This window comes from Oryx dammah, unplaced genomic scaffold (genome assembly GCF_014754425.2).
Source record: "Oryx dammah isolate SB20612 unplaced genomic scaffold, SCBI_Odam_1.1 HiC_scaffold_29, whole genome shotgun sequence".
Lineage (NCBI taxonomy): Eukaryota > Metazoa > Chordata > Mammalia > Artiodactyla > Bovidae > Oryx > Oryx dammah.
Genome location: NW_024070213.1, coordinates 49,679,850 through 49,703,701, shown reverse-complemented (window position 1 = coordinate 49,703,701; position 23,852 = coordinate 49,679,850). Strand labels below are relative to the sequence as shown.

Below are 23,852 nucleotides of genomic sequence, written 5' to 3'. Positions count from 1 at the left end.
GCCCTCTTTAGGTTAGAATGAGGGAGCAGTTCTTCTACTATTAAAAAGTTCCTGGAGACTGCAGGGCTAAACGGAAGGTATAGAGCTGTGGCGTGAGAAATGAACTGGATGGTTGCGACGCCCAAGGAGGAACCAAGGGACACCTAAAGCGCCATCGCCACGGCTGTGGCTGCCTCACCGGCCCCCGCGGAGGACTCGGTTTCCCAGCGGCCCCCGCGGCCCGCAGGGGCGTCTAGCCCCGCTGGCCCTCGCGAGCGGGGGCGGGGCCGAAGCCGGAAGTCACGTGCTGCTACAGGCCGCCGGGGTGAGGCCGCGGTCTTAGCGAAGGCTGGTTTGGGCTGTGACTGTGGGAGGCGCTGGGGTGATGGCGGTGGAGACTCTGTCCCCGGACTGGGAGTTCGACCGTGTAGACGACGGCTCACAGAGTAAGGGAGCGGCAGGGCGAGGGCTGCGGGTGGACGCTCATCGGCCCACCGACGTCCGGGCAGCGCTCCTGCGGGAGGGCTTTGCGTTGCGGTGGGCGCGCAGCTTTCTGCGCCTTGGGGTGTGAGAGGGACGCGCTCGCGAACCTAACTTTCGGGGTCGGGAGCCCCAGTGATGGTGGGTCAGGCAGGCCCGGCCAGAGTTTGGCGTATGGGGCTGTGACTGTCCTGCGGAGCGCGCCGTGGCCCGGGGGGCGCGGCGTGTCCACTTGCTGCAGCCGGGGCCCCGGGCGGGGCACCCCCGGGAAGGTCCGCATCCTGGGGAGCAGAGGCGGCCTTGTCCCCGGTCCCCTGGGACTCTCGCCAGAGCCTCCGAGCGTGCAGTTTTAGGTGAGGTTGAGGTCCAGGTTCCTGTTTCGGTTTCCTGTTTTTCTTCGTTTTCCTCCCAAACCAACTTTGGGAAGTTTTGAGTGTTTTTGCCTTCATATTCTTAGAACTGTAGAAGGTAGCGAAAAAGAACTCACGCGTGAAAAACAAACACGTGAACGTCAGTTTATTACCTTCCATGTCTTTTATTTAGGTTTAGTGGTATTTTTCAAAAAGTGACGCCCCGTGGTTTCCAGCGCACCTAGACAGGTTTCAGAAATTAAGAGCATATCTCCTGCAGATTTTACTTCATAAAATTGGATTGTCTCATTTTAATTTAGAAGTCCAACCCCCCAAAACCTAACAAATTCAGTTCCACGTAGCAAAATTTAGATAGAGGTCAAGCTGTTTCATTGAAACTACTGAAGATGAATACAAATTGGCAATCTGTTTCTTATCTTTGGTAATATGAATCTGTATAGGTGATTCAGATAAGAGATAATAGGCCTTAACTGCTTTGTGAATTTGTTTTTTTTATGTAGTTTTCTCAAAAGGTGTAGTTTTTTAAAATTACATGTAAAAAAGACAGACACATTAGATGTATTTAGGTTTTTTTAGCCTGTCAAAAGGGTGAGTTTAATTCAGGATAGTTAGCAGTTTCTCACAAAACTTTCCATGAGTTACTAGCTCTTACACAGCATGAAAAAACAATCCTGGTGGTAGTGACAGGATCTTTCAACTTGTTTGTGGAGAGGATTCTGTCTTTGTTAAAGTGAACTGCACCTTGTCATGCATGAAGTTTTATGGATAGCGGTTCCTTATTCTGTATCTGTGAAATATTGGATTGAAGATATGTTTGGGTTTGAAAATGGTTCAGGTAGATTGAATCAGTTCAATCTGGTTCACTCAAAAATATTTTCCACACAAAGATAAAAAAAGGAATTCAGTCTCTTGGAAGTGATAAGCATGTTAATAGGTTTTTGGAATTTAGCTCTTGAAGAGTCACTGTAGAGTTCTTATTTCAGATCTTATTTTAACTTTTACCAGCTTAAAAACTTATTGGCAAGGAACTTTAATGTTATTACAGGTTTTCTCTTGCCTGCTACTTTAATTTCCAAACAGACTAAATGAATAATTCATTGACATGTTTTTCTAGCGTTGTCATTAAGAAGTCATTTGCTGGTTAAATGCAGCTTTGGTCATTTCCCTTGTAGCTGAAAATTAGACAGGTACTTGGGATTTTGAGAATCTTACACAGTTTTTAAAATTTAAGCTATAAGGGAGGGAAGAGCTCTCTTCTCTGGGCCTGGTTTTCATTAATTTTTGGAATATGACTCATTTATATTGTTTTCCAGAATTGCCTAGATTAACGCTATAATAAAGCAGGAACCTTAATTAAATGGATCACCTGATTCCAGGTATTAACTAAATGAATCCACCTGATTCTGAACATTAGTTGCAAAATAGGGGAGAATGTGAAGCTAGGTCTTCACTGAGTTGAAACATATTTACAGTTGCTTTGCATTGCTAATTTGAGGAGAGAAAAGTTTTACTTTTTTAAGAAGTCAGCAATTGAATAAAGTAATTCACATCAGCAAGAGAATCTGAGTTGGAGTTGAATTTCCTCCCTTTGGAATAAGTCATGATACAATGTATGGGGCTGAGTCACTTCAGTCCTGTCCCACTCTTTGCGACCCTATGGACTGTAGCCCACCAGGCTCCTCTGTCCTTCGGATTCTCCAGGCAAGAATACTGGAGTGATTTGCCATGCCCTCCTCCAGGCGATTTTTTGAACCCAACATCTCTTTCATCTCCTGCATTGACAAGCAGGTTCTTTATCACTAATTTTGATGAGTAGGGAAACTTTTTTGTCCAGTTTAGTCCAATGACTTCTGGAGTCCTCTATTGTGTAAAGTCTGTAAGTATCAATACAATATTCTGTACTCTGTGTCCTTTACTGGCTTTTCTGATTCTATTATGATAATTAAAACAATATATCTTGGGACATTATAAATATAAAATTAGCAATATAAATTTGGGGCATTACAGAAATAATATGATGAAGCAGATCTAAAATCATTTTAAAAACAATATTTAGGTGTATTTTTAGGTGTAGTTTACTGTGTAATTGAGCATTACAGTTAAAAATTTTGCTTCTATGACAGCTCAGATTTTTGCACCTAAATCAGGTTTTTTGCACAAAGTAGTTATTTATGATTAAAATAGAGAATTAGGACACTGAGTTGTCCAAGGCATTTTCAGATTGTTTAGATTATGTGGTAAATGGTATAGTGACTTTTTCATAGTACTTTAAAGTTACAGTTTTAAGATGATTTCTTAAAGTACCATCTACTGTATGTACCATTATTATACTTGGAAAAGACAAAGTTCAATTACTGTTTAACTTTAGAACTTTATTTTCAAGAAGTCCAGACATTCTAGGGTGATACATTAACAATGCTTAGTAGCTACTTTTCTGTGACTTTTGAGATTATTTGAAGTAAATGTCTTGTAATTCATTACTTTTCACAAACTTTTCAAATTTATATTTAGAAATTCATGCTGAAGTCCAGCTTAAGAATTATGGGAAATTTCTTGAGGAGTATACCTCTCAATTGAGAAGAATTGAGGATGCACTGGATGACTCAATTGGAGATGTTTGGGATTTCAATCTTGATCCTATAGCATTAAAGGTTGGAATTTGTTTTATTTTTAATTTATGTATACATTTTCAGAACATATATGCCTTGAAAACAGTGTTCAAAAATAGGATATGTATTTTTATTTGGAATCTAGAGAGCTAAAAGAAACTTGGAGAAACATGGTTAATTTACTTTAAGCCATGCATGTGTTTTTTTTTTTTTTTTTAAAGAATGATGCAAACGCCAGTCTTTGAGCTGACTTTTGTTTTTCATTATCAAGAAAATGAAGAGGGTTGGAATAGCATATTCGGGCTTTGTTTTCTTATTAAGATTATTTTACATACAGAAAAGTACGTAGATTTAAAATATATTGTATAGTGAATTTTACCAAACATCTATCCCCTTGTAACTCATATCCCAGTCAAGATAAAGAATATTTCCATGATTTTTCAAAAGCTCCTTTATGCTATTTAGGGGCTCTTAATATGGGAGGTTTTTTTTTTTAATATATAAAATAAGCTTCTCTGTTCCATTTTGAGGTGGTTCTATTTTGTTTCATCTTTGAAACTATAGCCTCTTACTAAAATAATAACATTTTTTGAGCATTTATTATGTGCTAGACAGCTGTCCTAAGGCAGCAGTGTTGACTTTTTTAATAGCAACTTTCCTGAGATGTAATTCATGTATCATACAATTTCTTAGGTTTGTAGTATATCCATAGACTTGTGCCACAGTCAGTTGTAGAACATTTTCACCACTCCAGAAAGAAATCCTCTGCTTGGTAGCAGTCCCCATCAGCTGTGGGATGGGTGCTGAGTACAGGGTCTAACACAACTTTCAGTAAAATAGAGCTAGTCTCAATTTGTGTATTGAGAATTTTAATGATTTTTTTCAAATTAAAAAGGAATTTATTTTCCTTTGTTTCTATAGCTTTTGCCTTATGAACAGTCTTCCCTTTTGGAACTCATCAAGACCGAAAACAAGGTACAGATTCCTAAACCTAAAAATCTGTTTTTTTAAATGCTTTGTCTTCTGCAATTTACTTCTTTCCTTTTGTATTTTTCTTCGTGAAACTAGGTCCTAAACAAAGTCATCACTGTTTATGCAGCACTTTGTTGTGAAATCAAGAAATTAAAATATGAGGTAATTATTTGTACTCTTTAAGACATTAAAAACATGATTTAAAAGCAAATATGAAAAAGAAAGCAAATATGTGCTTATATGTGTAAGTGTGCACAAATATTTCATGAAGATTGGGTGAGCTATATATTTATTTTAGCAATAATAAATGAGACCATTCACTAAGTACTATTTACCAAACACCATGCTAACCCTATTAACAGTAATAACCACTCCGGGAGGTACGTGAGGAATAGATGAGAACATTGAAGCTTAAAGAGGGTGTCACTCATCTAACATTTTATTGGTAGTAATGGTTTGAGTCTGGGCCTGCATTCCTTCTGTATTACTTGTCATATATACCAGATCTTCTGGATATAACTGATTTTTTTTAAAAAAGGTTCAAATTTTTAATGTTTCGTGTTTCCTCACCCATGAGCCATTGAAACTGGTAGATGGTAAACTTCATCTTTTCTTCTTTATATTTTTTAAAAAGTTTATTTTTCTTTTTTACGTTTTTGGTACTACATGGTTGCTTGCTTTCATGAACTTGTGAGAGGACGTTGGACAATTAGAGTGGTCAGATAAAGTAAAGGCTAAAGAAATCAAGAAGTAACTGAGTATCAGTAGTGTCTTTGGTATTCTAAAGATAGATTGAATTTATCTATATTATAAGCAGTTTTTGATGTTAAGTAAATTTGTGTGTATGATGTAGTCATCTGTGTATTATTAAATAAGGATAATGAAGACAGCCTAGGAATTTAAAAACAAAATAGCAACCTTTAAAATTATTTTAATTTTTTTAAACAGGCTGAAACTAAATTTTATAATGGTCTCTTGTTTTATGGAGAAGGAGGTAAGTTTTAAAATTTCACATTGTAATGTTGTGGTGCCTTTTTTGAGATTGAAATAAACAAAGTTAACTGACAATTCTAGGACTTTTATGATCATGTAAAGTGTTAGTTTGAGCAGCAAACAGTCACATTTGTTTGTTGGTTTGTGTTTTTGTTTAGGAAACAGGTGAAAACCTCAGTGAACAAGCGGCAGCAAATTGTGTAAAACTGATTGGTGAATATTTTTGTAAATTACAAAGCACAATAGCTAGATGAGGATTTTCCTTGAATTCATTAAATAGTGGGACAGATGGTTGCTTTTAATTGTGTGATTAATGATTGTTTCATTTTTCTCTTTAGTGTAAAATTCTATTTTTCATACTATCCAGTTTAGAAGATGTCCTAATGAATAAAAATAATTTTCCTTTTTTGATATTGATTCACTTTAAGATAAAAACTTGAAATATTCTTCATGTTGCCTTTTAAAGCTACAGATTCCAGCATGGTGGAAGGTGATTGTCAAATTCAAATGGGGAGATTTATTTCATTCTTACAGGTAAGTGGTTTTTACTTTTTATTGTTTTTTTCTTTTTCCCCAAAAAAGTTTGAGTAAATCACGTAATCAGAAAAGAGTTCTGAAATGTCAGATGCTGAGAAATTGTACTCTGAGGTTAAGGCACTTTGTTGCCATTGGATTATATTTAAAGAGATTGTAATTCCTGAAAGATTTTCATAGCATTTTTAGTGACATAAGCTATCAAAATAAGTTTCTTTGTATAATTTAATTTATGGACAGTTTATCACCATGCCTCTTAAAACAATTTAAAGCTTGTACTTAGTAGGAAAAGATAATTTATGTTAGAAAAAGTGGCTAATGGAGATCATTAAGCTGTTACATGGACAAGGATGAAGTGTTAAAAGCAGCAGCATATGATGCTTTTAACCAGATGTTTCAATTTAGATATACTTTTCATTACTGTAAAGTTTTATTTTACAGTGTAAAGTTATTCTAGGTCTTTTGATTTATCAAAAGAATGAAATAAGTTCTGTTTCTCCCCTCCCTGTTGTAAAAGCAGTGCTTATATGACGAAAGCAAAAACTAGAAATCAGGAAACAATAGCCATAATCCCACTTACCTTCTGACTGTTGGATATAAGATTTGATATATTTCATTGAATCAGGCATGCTAATATGTTCAAATCTTTTATATCTTTACTACTTTGTTTTGGTCTTCTCACCTAATTGAGAGCATTTTGTTGCAGTTGTCCTCTATGATGGTACATATCAGTTAGGATTCAGTCCAAAAGCAAGTATCACACAGGATATTTCAAAAGCGGAGATTTAAAAGAGCAACCATTTGGTCCAGCAATACCATTCTTGGGTATATACTCTGAAAAGATGAAAACTCCTAATTTGAAAAGTAAACGTGCACCCCAGTAATACAACACTGTTTACAGTAGCTGAGACATGGAAGCAACCTCAGTGCCTGTCAGCAGATGAATGGATAAAGAAGATGTGGTATATACATACACAATGGAATATTACTCAGCCACAGAAAAGAATAAAGTAATGTCATTTGTAGCAACATGGCTGGACCTGGAGGTTATCATACTATAAGTGAAGGTAGAGAAAGACAAATATATTGTTTATGTGTGGGATCTAAAAAATAATACAAATAACTTGTTTACAAAACTGAAACAGACTCACAGACATAAAAAACAAGCTTATGGTCACCATAGGGGAAAGGTGGGAAGAAGGATAAATTAGAAGTATGGGATTAACAGGTACACACTACTATACGTAAAATAGGTAAATAGCAGTGATTTACTGCATAGCACAGGGAACTGTACTCAGTTTTTTTAATTAACCTATAATGGAAATGAATCTGAAAAAAATATATTGTTGAATCACTTTGCTGTACCCCTAAAACTAATAAAATATTGTAAATCAACTGTACTTCAATTAAAGGAAAAAAGAATATATATTAAATCTAGAGAATTGGTTACATAAGAATTGGAGGGCTGAAAGGAAAAACAGTGAGGTAAGCCAGAGGACGCAAGTATCACCTCTACATCTAGGGTAAAAAAGGAAAAAGGTTCAGGTTGTTAGAATCTGAGAGCTAGGAGGAGGAGCCCCATGGAGTTAGTGTTAATATCATAGCTCTGAGGAATCAGTGCTGCCTGGCTGCTGCTGGTAGAGTTTAAAATTGAATATTGCTTTTGGGCTTGCTAAGAATCGGACATGACTGAGCGACTTCACTTTCATGCCTTGGAGAAGGAAGTGGCAACCCACTCCAGTGTTCTTGCCTGGAGAATCCCAGGGACGGGGGAGCCTGGTGGGCTTCTGTCTATGGGGTCGCACAGAGTCGGACACGACTGAAGCGACTTAGCAGCAGCAGCAGCAGTGCTGAAAGAAGCTGGGGCCTGGGGCAAGTTGTCATTGCTGGGTTGAACTCCTCCTGCCTGGATTATGTTGATAAAAACAGCAAGAAATAGAAAAGATGTCCTTTTCCTGCCTTTAGGTCTCCTTTTAGTGCCACCTGTTGACAAAGCCTAACAGGAAGCCTGCTGAGCTGGGGTCTGAGAAATGTTGATTTGCAAGGTTGAAGTGAAGGTGTTAGTTTCTCCTTCTGGTTTTGTCAAATTTTGCATTTCTTATTTTGAGGACGTTTTATTTGGTGCTTATGAGTTTAGAATTGTTAATAATTCCCAGTAAATCTAATTGTTTATTGTGTGATGACCTTAAACTGTGATAATTACATATATAGTTACATACATATTAGCTATACTAATGCTAATAAAAATCTATTTGATATTACTATCACTGCCCCAGCTCTACTTTAGTTAGCATTTTCTTTTTTTAAAATTCTTTTTTATTCTTTCATCCTTTCAGTGTCATTATGTTTCAGTTGTGTTTCTCTAAAACTGGGTCTATTTGGATTTTGCTTTTTTTTTATAATTGAAAATTTCTGTGTTTTAATTGGTTCTTTTTCTAAATTTTATAGTCTAAATTTTATAGTATCAGGACTCGTTTCTGCCTTTTGCTTTGTGCTTTCTATTTGTCTTGCATTTTCTAGTCTTTGCTTTGCTTTTATTAGATTTATAGAAGTTTAATAAGAGATAACTGGAGCTGTTTAATTAAAATTTAAATGCATTATTTTCACTTTTAAAACATTTAAATTGTGGATCTCACAGCTGCATATAATTTCATTTTATACATTCAACAAATGTTTTGGGAGCCTAGCATATGTTAGAAACTGTTACTGGTGCTTGGGATACAGCAGTGCACAAAACCAACAAATTTCTGCCCACAGAGAGCTTATTGTTTAGAACAGCCATAAATTTAATTAGATTCTAAATAAGATAGGTGTGAGTTCAGTTCAGTCGCTCAGTCATGTCCGACTCTTTGCAACCCCATGAACCACAGTACGCCAGGCCTCTCTGTCCATCACCAACTTCCTGAGTCTACCCAAACCCATGTCCATGGAGTCAGTGATGCCATGCAACCATCTCATCTTCTGTTGTCCCCTTCTTCTCCTGCCCTCAATCAGGGTCTTTTCCAGTGTCAGCTCTTCACATCAGGTGGCCAAAGTATTGGAGTTTCAGCTTCAACATCAGACCTTCCAATGAATACTCAGGACTGATCTCCTTTAGGATGGACTGGTTGGATCTCCTTGCAGTCCAAGGGACTCCCAAGAGTCTTCTTCAACACCACAGCTCAAAAGCATCAATTCTTGGCACTCAGCTTTCTTTATAGTCCAACTCTCACATCCATACATGACCACTGGAAAAACCATAGCCTTGACTAGACAGAGCTTTGTTGACAAAGTAATATCTCTGCTTTTTAATATGCTGTCTAGGCTGGACATAACTTTCTTTCCAAGGAGTAAGCATCTTTTGATTTACTGGCTGTAATCACCATCTGCAGTGATTTGGGAGCCCACAAAAATAAAGTCAGCCACTGTTTCCCCATCTATTTGCCAGGAAGTGATGAGACTGTATGCCATGATCTTCGTTTTCTGAATGTTGAGCTTCAAGACAACTTTTTCACTTTCCTCTTTCACTTTCATCAAGAGGCTCTTTAGTTCTTCACTTTCTGCCATAAGGGTGGTGTCATCTGCGTATCTGAGGTTATTGATATTTCTCCCGGCAATCTTGATTCCAGCTTGTGCCCAGCATTTCTCATGATGTACTCTGCATATAAGTTAAATAAGCAGGGTGACAATATACAGCCTTGATGTACTCCTTTTCCTATTTGGAACCAGTCTGTTCTATGTCCAGTACTAACTGTTGCTTCCTGACCTGCATACAGATTTCTCAAGAGGCAGGTCAGGTGGTCTGGTATTCCCATCTCTTTAAGAATGACACACGTATTCCTGGGAAAATCTATATTTCACTTAATGTGTGCCAAGCCTGTTAATAGGTAGGGTTAAAGGTTGTAAACATTTGAAGTTATTTCAGAGTGATTTCTGAAGACCCTTTCCCTTCCTTGTCACACTTTCTAAACTGGCAGCTTTTGAGCTTCATTCATTTAGATGTTCATTTAATAGGCAGAAATTGAGAAGCAGTTGAAGATTAACCACCATACTGGACAGTGGCTATTTAAAGAGGAAGTAAGACAGCCTCTGTCACTTAGGAATTATATGAGCAGTGAAAGCAAGACTTAAAATACAAGGATGAATGAAATGCTATGGAGGCAAAGAGGTAGAAATGACCCTGGGAGGTGAGTGAAGAACTGATTGTTTGAAGGATGCTTGAAATTGTCTTATTGCAGGTTAACTGGAGATTTTTACTGGAAAACAGTTCTGTTTATGTTTAGCATTGTTAACATAAAACTCAGTCAGAAATGATGACATTTACTCAACTTATATACTCAACTTGTCATTTCAGGAACTGTCTTGTTTTGTTACGAGGTGCTATGAAGTGGTGATGAATGTGGTCCATCAGCTGGCTGCCCTCTATATCAGTAACAAGTAATGGATTTTAAAGTCATTTTGCATTTTTAGTAGAGATGCGGGGAATGTTTTTTCTTAAACTAGCTAGATATCTAAAAGTTTTTTTGTGTGTTTACTCACTCAGTCATTCCTTCAGTCAATTATTCAGGTTTCTTTGAACACGCATGATGTTTTAAACACTTCTTGATGTGTATAATGCAGAGGTTAGTAAGACAGTTTATACCGTGGTGCAGGAACCCATAATCTGTCTGAATGAGAATGTTGACAGAACAATCTTTAATTGTAGAGAAAAGGGCTAATATAGGATGTACTGAGTTCTCTTTCCTTACTGCTTTCCTTTACATTGAAGTAGTCTTGGCTCCTTAGAATCAGGTGACACTTAAACCGTTGACCCTTAGGGAGAGGGGACTAGGTAATCTATAATTCTAATGACCTTCCAGGTTTGGACATCATTGCCCCAAATCAAGAAAAATGATCAAATTGTCATAGTTAGTATTCCTAACCACCATAGAGTAATATCTTGCATTTGGTTAAAACTTTATACTTCATTTTTCCCACTCACTTATAATCTTAAAATACCTTTGTTTAGGTATATGATTAGGAGTTGTCAGTTGTGAGAAGAGAGATAACTGAGGCCCAAAGATTTGCGAAAATTCCATAGCAGTTCCAGTCTGATTCTTTTGGTCACCGGTCCATTCATTGTTCTTCCTATACCATGCTGCGTCTTAACTCTCTCTATAAAGGGGAAGAGTGTGTTTCTCATTCTCATGTGTTTCTGCTCTATCAGATACTTATTTTATGTTCTGTGTTTTCACTAAAGTTCTCCTCATGGCAGAAGGGAATGAGAGCATAGCTACCCCAGCCCCCCGTAGAACCTGGTGTGTAATTCAGAGAGACCCCTCTCTACCACACCCCTGTCCTAGAAAGATGAAATTTATTTGAATTTTGTGTTTAATTTTTAAAGTATTCTACCTTGTGGAATATTTATACGTGCTTTAATGTATAAGTATTAATTTATTTACTGTTGAGTAGGTTGACTTTCTGGGAGGTAAAATTGAATTATCCTGGTGCTTTGACTTTGGTGTAATCCCATCTGTATGCATTGTTTTCTCAGTAGGAATGAAAACTCTAGAAATAAACCCAACTGGAGAGAGGACTAGTTTCCAAATGCCAGTTTGGGTAGGATAGCAAAGATTCTAGTTGAAAAAGGAGAAATTCTAATAGTTTAGCAATAAATGAGAATCAGTTTTGTTATTTCTCTGCTTCATCCCAAGCTAGATGGGCCACGTATTGATTGACGTATGCCTGCCCACTAAGTTGGGTATAGGCAAGGAGAGTAAGTAGTTCTCTTTTTGGGTGTGGACTATGATAGTAAACTTGTGTTGTGTAAATTTTAGTGACTAAAGCCTAAATAAAAGTAAATACATTTTTAAATTCCAAGAGGCTTTTTCCTTAAAATAAACACAAACTGTGACCAAAAAATGAGGTTTTCTTTTAAACTTGGATGTTATTTTATTACAGGATTGCACCCAAAATTATAGAGACAACTGGAGTTCATTTTCAGGTAAAAGTAATTTAACTTGTAAAATAATAATTTTTAGTGTATTTTACTTTGACATTTATATGATTGGGGAGTACTACGCTTATTGCAAAGCTATTAAAGGATTTCTTTCTTTTGCATTTCTTCTCTCATTTGTGAACTTGATGAGGCGTTATTGACCCACTGTGAGTGTAATTCTTTCTAGTATTGGCCCAATGCAGACTCTCGAAGTCAGTGGTCCCCAACCGTTTTTGGCACTAGGGACCACTTTTTTGGAAGACAGTTTTCCACAGACCACAGGGGTGGGGGAAAAGGGGGTGAATGGATGGTTTGGGGATGATCCAAGCACATTACATTTATTTTGTGCACTTTATTACTATTACATCGGCTCTGTCTCCGATCATCAGGCATTAGATCCTGAAGGTTGGGGACCCCTGCTGTAAGTGGTCTGAGAGAATCTACAGTATCGTGATTAAGGATGAAATTTGGGTGAAGGGTTTTACAATTTTAGGCTGTTCCACCTTGAGGATTAGTAGTTTCATCTGTAGCTTAACTTTCCTACTGTTTTAAATTAGTAATTATCCCAAGTGTGTTTAACTTTAAAATCCACATGAAACTTAACTTCTAACTAGTGATTAAATGATAATCATTAAAGGTTTTTTGACAGACTATGTATGAGCACTTGGGAGAGCTGCTAACAGTTTTGCTTACCCTGGATGAAATTATTGATAATCACATCACGTTAAAAGACCACTGGACTATGTACAAAAGGTGAGCCAACTAAAATGTTAAAAATGCTCTCTTTGTACAGTTAATGTATTACTAAAAAATAAATATAAATAGTACAGATCCTTTAAGAGACCTGAAGATACATATTTAGAAGGATCTCATTTCAGATTTTCTTTGAAGACAGTAACCATTCTTTTAATTGCAGATGGGCTTTTTGAGAGTATGATATACTTGTATAAAGCATCCTAATTCTTAAAGTGTAGTGAATGTTAATTTGACTATTTTAGGACCCAAGTTTATTTTCCTTGTTCTATACAAGTAACATTTATTCTCAGCTTGGTTTTATTTTGTTTTATATTCCAAACTTTTTAAAGTGAAGGCATTTTATTTTATTCAATCTATTAAGTTTTCACTAAATTTTGTCTAGAGAGTACCAGGTGTCTGAATTGAAGATGATATAAAAAGGTATGTGATTAGAAATTTAAATATATTAGGATTGTTTTTGTTCAAATTTTCAAATGTGTAGAGCCAAATAATGACAAATAGAGAACTTTGATTTGGGGGGGATAGTTTTAATATAAGAATTTATTGGCAAATTGAAGGTCTTTCTCCTCCTTTTCTACAAGGTTACTGAAATCTGTCCATCACAATCCTTCAAAGTTTGGAATTCAGGAAGAAAAGCTAAAGCCATTTGAAAAGTTCTTGCTGAAGCTAGAAGGGCAGTTACTTGATGGAATGATATTTCAGGTATGAGAGCTGTATCAGACTGTAATAAATGGGCTTCTGTTAGTAGACCCAGCTCAGAATTGTAGTGGGGCACTTTTATAACATATTATTGTGACTGTATTTTTCTTTAAAAGTGCTTAAGCTTAAAACATTGATTATGTTGTAAAATATAATTATGTCAGTATCTAGTAGCTAATGAAATTAACAGTATACTGGTTGTATTTGGGATAAAGTTTTTTTTTAATTATGTAAAATGATAGAACTGTTTGAGGATTAGTATGTAAACAGTTGTGTCAAGCATTTTTTTGTTGTTTATCTCTAGATTTTAGGTTTGTGAAACAGCCTCTTAAAAGCCTGTTTTAATTCTTCCTACACAGGGAATATAATTTGGATCTATACAATTCAGGTAGCTTCTAACCACATGTAGCTATTTAAGTTTAAAATAAATCACCTTCTGCCATACTAGCAACATTTCAAATGCTTAATAGCCACATATAGTATAATTATCACACTTGTGTGTGTGCTCAGTCATGTCTGACTCTTTGCAGCCCCATGAACTGTAGCCCTCCAGTCTCCTATGTCCATGGGATTCTCCAGGCAAGAATACTGGAATGGGTTGCCATTTCCTTCTCCAGGGGATCTTCCCGACTCAGGGATCAAACTCACATCTCCTGTATGGGCAGGCAGATTCTTCGCTGCTGAGCTACAGGGAAGCCCTCACACCTTAAACTTAATATGTTACATGCCAGTGGTATCTCAGTAAAACAGGGGGGAAAGTCAGCTGTGGCTAACAGTCATACCAGTCAGCACATATAGAAAACATTTCCATCATCAGAGGAAGTTCTGTTAGATGGCACTGCTTTGGTAGTGTTCACCAGAAGTTGCATTACCAGTACACCCTTGAACAGCATGGGTTTGAACTGCACGGGTCCACTTACATATGGATAGTTTCAATAGTAAACGCTATAGTATTACACCGTCCATAGTTGGTTGAATCCAAGTATGGAGAGGAACTGTGGATACAGAGGGCTAGCAATAAATTATATGTGATTTAACCCCCACTTGATCAAGGTTCAATTGTATATTCCATTTAAAATCTATTTAAAGGTTACCTTTATATTTTAGATGGTCACAATTTTTACAGAATGATCACAACTCTTGTTTGTATAAATTTAAGTACAAATCCATTAATTTTAGAAGAATTTCTTTCATTGATTCTTTTTCCAGGAGCCATTTCTACACGTGATGTATTAAAGTGCTAAGAGAGTAATTGTAACCAGAAAAAAATAAAGTCTTTTCTTAAAAGTGTAAATTGAAATAATAAAACATGCTTTCCCATGCTTCATCAGATACATCTTCTGTACATTACCAAGCTCCACTGTGTCCCTTCATGTAGGATTGCAGGTTTTCAGTTCCGTTTTATTACTTTCACATAACTGGTACTCAGATATATAAGTATATACACATTTCCCATTCAGAAAGATTTAGATATTGGATTAGATTAAAAACTTGAGCCTCAGTAAAATTAAAATGATGAATGTAGGATTTTATCACTATTTAATTCTGTTTCATAGCATATTAAGTCATAATAACTAATGAGAGTCTAAATTTCTCTAAATGTTTTCTGTGTAGGCCTGTATAGAACAGCAGTTTGATTCTCTCAATGGAGGAGTATCTGTGTCGAAAAATAGCACTTTTGCTGAAGAATTTGCACATAGTATTCGCTCAATTTTTGCAAATGTAGAGGCCAGACTTGGTAATGTAAAATGCATTTTTGTTTTTGTTTGTAAAGTTTTCATTTCCTTTAAAGCAGAACTATAAGTATACTCTGTTTTTCTCTCATGTTGTTTTATAAGGAGAACCTTCTGAAATTGATCAGAGAGACAAGTATGTGGGAGTTTGTGGACTCTTTGTATTGCACTTTCAAATTTTTCGAACCGTTGATAAAAAGTTTTACAAGTCTTTATTGGACATTTGTAAGAAGGTAAGAATTTGTAACTTCTGTTTTTTTCAATTTGAATAGATGGAAAAGATTTTGGATAAAACTAGATATTTTAAAATGTGTTTTATTCCTGCTTACAAAAATGGTAATTTTTGTAATAGTTATAAAACTAATAGCATAATATTCATTTAAAAAACTAAGCTGTCCAAAAATAAGTAACATTGTACATAAAAATATCCCATAATATAAATACAGATTAGTAGGTGCTTTTCTGGATCTTTTCCTGTACATTAACTTCCTATTACTATTACTACATTTTTCTCTTCTGTTTCTTTTCCTTCTTTTTGTCATTCATTCCCATTATTGAAGTAGGAAAAATATGAAATAATTTTTTTTTCCTGTCTTTGCTGTTTCCATGGTGTGGTGCCTGATTTCAAAGATGAAAATTTTAATATTGTGTAGAATCAAGGATAGTGACCATGAGAACCCAGCCATCTTGGATATGTATTTTGCATTTTTTCACTAATATAAAGTAAAAGTAAAGGTCGTAATGTTTCAAGTTTCTGTTTAATTTTTACATATTTTTGTTCATCTGAAAATCCATGAGTGTGTTTAAGTGTGTGTGCACATGCATATGTATGTTGTTTAATATTTAGGCAGAATAAAATTAATGTCATGCTCCACACCAGATACAGGAATGCCTTGCCATGAATTCTGTGCCATGTTAACATAATTTTTCATATTAATGAGTATCTTTTTATCATTATTTTTCTTGAAATAAATTGTCTTCCTTTGGCTGTTGTCAGACTGTTAAACAGTTCATTATTTAGCCTGCATTTAATGATTTCCCCCTTTATTACATTTCCTGTTTCAGGTACCAGCGATTACTCTAACTGCTAATATTATTTGGTTTCCTGATAATTTTTTGATCCAGAAAATACCAGCAGCTGCCAAACTTCTGGACAAAAAAAGTCTTCAGGCCATTAAAATACACAGAGATACTTTCCTACAGCAGAAAGCGCAGTCACTTACCAAGTAGGTTTTATAAGTACCCATAGTGAAAATATTTATATATTTTTATATTTCAGCTCTTACACTGATTCTGAATGTATGGAAAGCATTTGAATTATAAGATCAAACATAGTTACTCATTACCAGAGAAAAGGCTGGGCAGTCTCTCCGAGATTTATTTTCTAGGAGTGTGTTCTTGTTTTAAATGTTTTAGGCATAAACCTCAGCTTGAGATGTGGACAAGTTATGCTTTATGGAAATACATATACATGTGCATACACTCATATATACATACACATGCTTTTTTATCAGGTGCATTACATATTTTTTGTGTGTGAAGTGAAGTCGCTGCAGTAGGTGCCATTTGATGAAATAAGAACATCATGTATACATGCTTCAGTGTTGATTTTTGCAGGACTGATGCCATCCTTTTTTATTTTTATGAAAATAATGTATGCATGTATTTAAGAAGTTAACAAGTACTAATGGCTTAAAGGGAAAAATAATTGTTCTCTGCTGAATTGCCCCCTATACCTTAGTCCTGTTCCCTAAAAGAATACTTTTAACTCCTAGTTTTCTTCTAATATTTACATCTTTTAGCTTCTCTTCCTATGTAAAATTTCAAATATGCACAAAATAGAGAAAATAGTATAATGAACTCCCATGTTCTCATCATCTAGCTCAACAGTTAAGTTTACTCACTGGAGTATATTGCGTTCTCCCTGGAGTATAGTGCTAAAATTTTATGTTGACCTAGATGAAGATTTTAAGTGAGGTGTCATGGAACTTTGCCACTGGCCCGGTACTGATCATGGTTTTTATCTGTAACGTGGTTATATGATAATATGGAAAACTACCCACTTGCTGTTGATCTTCACTGTTGAGGGGGAAGTTGTGTCACTCCTGCACAGTGGGAAAGGAGTATGTGTGGAATGTATGAGATCCCCTAAAGCATATTTTAGTACTCCCAAGTCCTGTGGTTAAAGTCATGGAGAGTGATAGCAGCTCAATTCAGGCAGGACTACTCAGGACAGAGATTTCAGGGCTCTCCAATACATGCTAAGACAGAGTTGAGAGATGAAGACATAAGTTTGGGGTTAGATTACAGAGATGAGTTCAGTAGGATGGAGAGACAGGAATCAGATTTATTAGCAGTAATCTTAAAAAAGATTTGGATATTTTTGTTATCAGAGGCTTAACGTTCTTTAACAATGCAATACAATTGCTAAACATGTCCGTTTATATTTAGATTACGTTAATATTTGTACCCAAATTTTAGAAATTAGTTGCCATGTCTAGGCTAGGGGAATTGGTAGTTGCATTGAATTCTTACTGGTCACATAATTAGTGTTCGGTGGTGCCACATTTTAAGAGGGCCACAGAGTGCAGCATCCGTGGATGAAGCTCATCAGGATGTTAGAACCATGACCTTTGAAGACTTAATGGAAAAGTCTCTATATGGTTTGACCTTTAAAAGAGAAATCTGAAGAATGATGTGTTTTTTAAAAATATTTGGAGGGTGTTCAGGTTGAAGAAGGAACAGATTTAATTCCTGTGGTTTCAGAAGTTCAATCAGAACCAAAAGATGAACATGGCAGATATTAATAGTAATTGCCAACGTTTTTAAGCTTGTTCTAGGCAACCCACTCCAGTACTCTTGCCTGAAGAATTCCAAGGACAGGGGAGCCTGGTGGGCTGCCGTCTATGGGGTTGCACAGAGTCAGATATGACTGAAGCAACTTAGCAGCAGCAGCAGCAGCAGTAGGCCTTCTGCTAAAGGATTTAAACACAGTCTTACATAAACCCTGTAACAATCTTCTCATATGGGAAATAGTAAAATCACAACTAATGTTTACCCTGTGCTTTGAGTAAGCCAGTATATTCCAGGAACTTCATATGTGTCATCTTTTTTAATCATCAGAAAATCCTGTGAGGTAGATACTGTTGTTATGGCCATTTTATAACTGAGAAAATTGAGATACAGAGAGAGTGACCTTACTCAAATTTAAACAAATGTGTGGCAGAGCTGGGAGTTCACTTCTAGAGCGCAAGCCCTTAACACTACTCTAATGTACTATTTTCATCCCGTTTTCAGGTAAGGAAAATGAGGCTTAGAGAAACGAATATTGCCAGGGCACACAGCTAGGTACATGTCAGAGAGGCCAGGCAGACCCGTGCCCAGCCTGCTCTTGAGCCTTTGCAGCAGAGTTGTGTAAGCTGCCCTGAGGACTAATGACCCTTATACCAGAGCTGCATAGGCAGAACATAGAGGACTGTCAGTCCAAGGTGCTGTAGGAACTGAGTCTTCTTAAGTAAAAAATTGAATAAATTGACTTTCAAAGATTCCCTCCCCCCATATGATAACATTTTAATGTTTCCAAATTCTTTTTTTTTTTTTTCCAAAAATATACCTACACAGTCACTGCAAGAGCTCCTTTGAGTTGAAGGGGGCAGTGTCTTTTTCACTGTCATAACTCTGCCAGAGAAACCTCAGATTCACAACACTGAAGTAAAGCCCAGGCGAGAGGAGTCCTGCTTGAGTCCTGATCACATTCTCCTCAAAGTGGAGGCGTTGCCCTGGCATTCTGCCCTTTATCTGTGTTCCAGACTTTTAAATCAAATATCCACAAGTCAAATAATAAATTTTAGCACCATTTGAGGCAGAGTACAACTGTTGGTGGTGGTGGTTAAATGAAATCCTGGCTCAAAATAATTTTTCTCAGATTTGATGGTGAGGTTTCACCTCCTTAAAAACACATTGAATTAATTGAAATTAATTTATTGTTTTTAAAATAAAAGAGGAGTATACCTTAAATAGTTGTGCCCTGAAAGTTCTCATCTTGAGTGATTTGATATGCATTGATAGAGTGATGTAGTGTTAATAAGCAACCTGCTTAGTAGAATTTTATTACTGATTCAGCTTTTCCAGATTGGGACAGTTTCCTAGATTTGGGCTTAAGTCCTGGCTCAGCTGAGTTCTAGTATGATGTTGGGCCCATTACTTAATTTCCCTGTGTGTCAATTTCCTGTTCTGTAAAATGGAGATCATAATATGTTAGTTACCTCATAAGGTTAATGTGAGGATTGAATGTTAATTTGTGTAAAGTGCTTATAACAGTGATTGGGCGTTTAGTAAGCATTCAGTAAATGTTAGCTTTTATTTTCAGATTCTAAATACTTCCATTGTGGTTCAAGCTGTCATCTCCTTTCCTCTGCATTATCACAGGAACTTCCTAAGTGGTTTTCCTGCTTTTACCATTGTCCCCTATATAGTTTATTTTCAGTATGCCAACCAAAGTGATACTGATCCTCCTCAGAGTTAGAGTAGGTCAGTCTGCTCAAATCCTCTAGCAGGCATCCCCAACCTTCAGGATCTAATGCCTTGATGACCTGAGGTGGAGCTGATATAATAATAGAAATAAAGTGCATAATAAATGCATTGTGCTTGCATCATCCCATAACCATTCACCCCAGCTCCCCCAGGCTATGGGAAAATCGTCTTCCATAAAACCGGTCCCTTTAGTGCCAACAAGGTTGAGTCTAAAGAGGGGCTTCCCTGGTGGCTCAGAAGGTAAAGCGTCTGCCTGCAATGTGGGAGACTCAGGTTCGATCCCTGGGTCAGGAAGATCCCCTGGAGAAGGAAATGGCAACCCACTCCAGTACTCTTGCCTGGAAAATTCCATGGATGGAGAAGCCTGATAAGTTATAGTCCACGGGGTCGCAAAGAGTCAGACACGACTGAGCAACTTCACTTCAGAGGCTTTCCACTGAAGTCCTTACCAGGCCTTATACAAATCCCTTTCTGCTCTCCGCTTTACCTGTTCCTCCAGCCCACTCACCCCTGTGTATCTCTGATCTCCTTTTCTGTTCTCACCCCTCTTCTCTGCTCTTCAGTCATCCTGACTTCTTTTAGTACTTGAGCATGGCACACACTCTTCTGTTTTGAGATGATTGCATTTGTTGTTTACTTCCCTAAAATTCTCATCTGTTGTATATTTGCATAGATTACTTATTTATCTCCTCCTAATCTTGGCTCACGATCACTTTTTCAATAAGGCTACTTTGATCACTGTGTTTAAAATTGTACTTGCTGCCCCAGTCACTTCCCTGCTATATTTTTTCCGAAGCACATATCTGACATCTCAGAGTTCAGTTACTGATTGCTTTATTGCACAGCTCTTCTTTCTAGAATATAAGCTTCATGGGAGCAGATATTTTTGTCTGTTTTGTTTACTGCTGTTTTTTGTTTTTAGCACTGAAAAACAATGCCTGGCCTGTATAGATATTCAGTGAATATTTGTTGCTTAAGTAAATTATGTGTGTATGTATAACATGTATATTTTGAAAATCTGAAAAAAAAAAAAAACCTGAAAGATGAATTGACTGCTGCCAGGAAATATTTTATTCTAGCCAGTATGAAGAAATGGAAGTAAATTTTCTTTCCTGTGCTGAATAACCTCAATATTTTCCTTTGTTAGAGATGTACAGTCTTACTACGTCTTTGTGAGCTCATGGATGATGAAAATGGAATCTATTTTATCTAAAGAGCAGAGAATGGATAAATTTGCTGAAGACCTCACCAGTAGATGTAATGTTTTTATACAGGTAGTTGCATCTTCTTAGAATGTTTGGATCATTTATTTGTTAATCCACTGTACAGAAGGTACACTGTGAAAGAACTGTGAAGGGTGGGATATGTTTTTGTGTTTAAAACTGAAATTGATTTGGTTATGTAAGCTTGAATCTGTGTGACTTGTTTAGATGTTCTAATATATGGTTTTAATATATGCATCTAATATATGCAAATCTACACTCCTTCCAAGTCCTGACTTCTTAGCTGTATCCCATAAGTTTTGATGTGTTGTATCTGTATTATTCTTTACTTCAAAATACTTAAAAAAATCATTGTGATTTCTTCTTTGCTCTCCTGACTGTTTTGAAATAGAATTCTTCATTTCCAAATGCATGAGGATTTCCTAGTTACCATACTGATTTCTCCCAGTATGAAAATACTTTCAGTATTGAAGTTTGTTGAGATTTGCATGGTGGATCAGGCTATGGACAACCTTGGCAAACATTTCATGTACACTTAAAAAGAACGTAGTTTGCTTTTTGTTGGTCATGGTATTTTATATGTATCAAGAAGGATATTTAATTATTTTGTCTGAATATTCTGTCAGTTACTGAGATAATTGGGTTGGAATCTTCCACTGTGTTATAGATTTGTCTTATTTATCCTTTGTAGCTTTGTCAACTTTTATGTATTTATAGACTAAATAGGCACATAACATTTAGAATTGTTATAGCTTAGTGGTAAGTCAAACTTTATATCATGTCTGGTAATGCTTTTTGTCATAGGTCTCGTGTGTGTGATAGTAACATAGCTAGCTGTACCAGTTTTCTTTTAATTAGGTCTGTCTGCAAGGTCCATCGGTTACCATCCTTTTATTTGCAACCTATTTGGCTCCTTTATTGAATGTGTGTCTCCTTTCAGTTCAGTTCAGTCGCTCAGTTGTGTCCGACTCTTTGCGACCCCATGAATCGCAGCACGCCAGGCCTCCCTGTCTATCACCAACTCCCGGAGTTCACCCAAACTCCTGTACATCGAGTTGGTGATACCATCCAGCCATCTCATCCTCTGTCGTCCCCTTCTCTTCCTGCCCCCAATCCCTCCCAGCATCACGGTCTTTTCCAGTGAGTCAACTCTTCGTATCAGGTGGCCAAAGTATTGGAGTTTCAGCTTTAGCATCAGTCCTTCCAAAGAACACCCAGGACTGATCTCCTTCAGAATGGACTGGTTGGATCTCCTTGCAGTCCAAGGGACTCTCAAGAGTCTTCTCCAACACCACAGTTCAAAAGCATCAATTCTTTAGCGCTCAGCTTTCTTCACAGTCGACAGACCTTTGTTGGCAAAGTAATGTCTCTGCATTTTAATACGCTGTCTAGGTTGGTCATAACTTTCCTTCCAAGGAGTAAGCGTCTTTTAATTTCATGGCTGCAATCAACATCTGCAGTGATTTGGGAGCCCCCAAAAATAAAGTCTGACACTGTTTCCCCATCTATTTCCCGTGAAGTGATGGGACCAGATGCCATGATCTTTGTTTTCTGAATGTTGAGCTTTAAGCCAACTTTTTCACTCTCCTCTTTCACTTTTGTCAAGAGGCTTTTTAGTTCCTCTTCACTTTCTGCCATAAGGTTGGTGTCATCTGCATATCTGAGGTTATTGATATTTCTCCCGGCAATCTTGATTCCAGCTTGTGCTTTTTCCAGCCCAGCATTTCTCATGATGTACTCTGCATAGAAATTAAATAAGCAGGGTGACAATATACAGCCTTGAGGCAGGTCAGGTGGTCTGGTATTACCATCTCTTTTTGAATTTTCCACAGTTTATTGTGATCCACACAGTCAAAGGCTTTCACATAGTCAATAAAGCAGAAATAGATGTTTTTCTGGAACTTTCTTGCTTTTTCCATGATCCAGCGGATATTGGCAATTTGATCTCTGGTTCCTCTGCCTTTTCTAAAACCAGCTTGAATATCTGGAAGTTCACGGTTCACGTATTGCTGAAGCCTGGCTTGGAGAATTTTGAGCACTACTTTACTAACATGCGAGATGAGTGCAATTTTGCGGTAGTTTGAGCATTCTTTGGCATTTCCTTTCTTTGGGATTGGAATGAAAACTGACCTTTTTCAGTCCTGTGGCCACTGCTGAGTTTTCCAAATTTGCTGGCATATTGAGTGCAGCACTTTCACAGCATCATCTTTTAGGATTTGAAATAGCTCAACTGGAATTCCATCTCCTCCAGTAGCGTTGTTTGTAGTGATGCTTTCTAAGGCCCACTTGACTTCACATTCCAGGATGTCTGGCTCTAGGTGAGTGATTACACCATCGTGGTCATCTTGGTCGTGTTTAAGCAACATGTATTTCTCCCCAATGAAACTCTTATGTATGTCAGTACTGATACTCATATTTAATTAGCACCTGATTAATTGCTTTTTATTTGTCTCACTTGTTCTGTGTCTATATTCTTTTCTTTTCTTGCTCTCTTTTGAATTATTTATTTTTCCTTCTGTTACTTTCATTCAGCATTTTACTGTTCTTTTAGTGGTTACTATAGAGATTTTAAGATGCATTATTGAACTTTCAACTCCAATATAAATGAGTAATTCACTTTCCAGACAGTATAAGGCTCTTGAAGTGAAGTGAAATTGCTCAGTTGTGTCCGACTCTTTGCGACCCCATGGACAATAGACTGCACCAGGCTCCTCCGTCCATAGGATTTTGTAGGCAAGAGTACTTGCCATTTCCTTCTCCAGATAAGGCTCTTAAGCCCTTTTAATTCTATTTACCCCTTCTCACCTATGCTGCTGTTGTGTATTTTGATTCTATGTATATTTTAAACCATGTAAGGCATTGTTGCTGTTGTTTTTTAATAGTATTCATTTAGATTTACCCATATATTTACCTGTTCTGTTGCTTTTTATCCTTTTTGCATCGCCTCATCTTTCTGCTTGTGGAATACCTGTTAAAATTCCACTTAATTTTTTATTATTTTCTGGCTTCCTTTG

General features: G+C 36.8%; 1 protein-coding gene across 2 annotated transcripts in view; it reads left to right on the top strand.

Annotated features, from left to right (window-relative positions):
• The first annotated feature begins 262 nt into the window (after positions 1–262).
• WASHC4 (WASH complex subunit 4) overlaps positions 263–23,852 on the top strand; it is a 57,679-nt gene continuing 34,089 nt past the window's right edge. The window contains exons 1-14 of one of the 2 annotated variants that reach the window (XM_040234816.1): positions 263–425; positions 3,342–3,481; positions 4,361–4,414; positions 4,508–4,573; positions 5,360–5,405; positions 5,871–5,938; positions 10,272–10,354; positions 11,858–11,900; positions 12,544–12,647; positions 13,232–13,352; positions 14,964–15,087; positions 15,188–15,315; positions 16,148–16,308; positions 20,763–20,889. In XM_040234816.1, coding sequence (XP_040090750.1) covers positions 365–425; positions 3,342–3,481; positions 4,361–4,414; positions 4,508–4,573; positions 5,360–5,405; positions 5,871–5,938; positions 10,272–10,354; positions 11,858–11,900; positions 12,544–12,647; positions 13,232–13,352; positions 14,964–15,087; positions 15,188–15,315; positions 16,148–16,308; positions 20,763–20,889 — 1,326 coding nt within the window. In that variant the 5' untranslated portion in view covers positions 263–364. Of the gene's footprint in view, positions 426–3,341; positions 3,482–4,360; positions 4,415–4,507; positions 4,574–5,359; positions 5,406–5,870; positions 5,939–10,271; positions 10,355–11,857; positions 11,901–12,531; positions 12,648–13,231; positions 13,353–14,963; positions 15,088–15,187; positions 15,316–16,147; positions 16,309–20,762; positions 20,890–23,852 lie in introns of those variants that run through there. The other variant, XM_040234817.1, reaches the window with a different exon arrangement.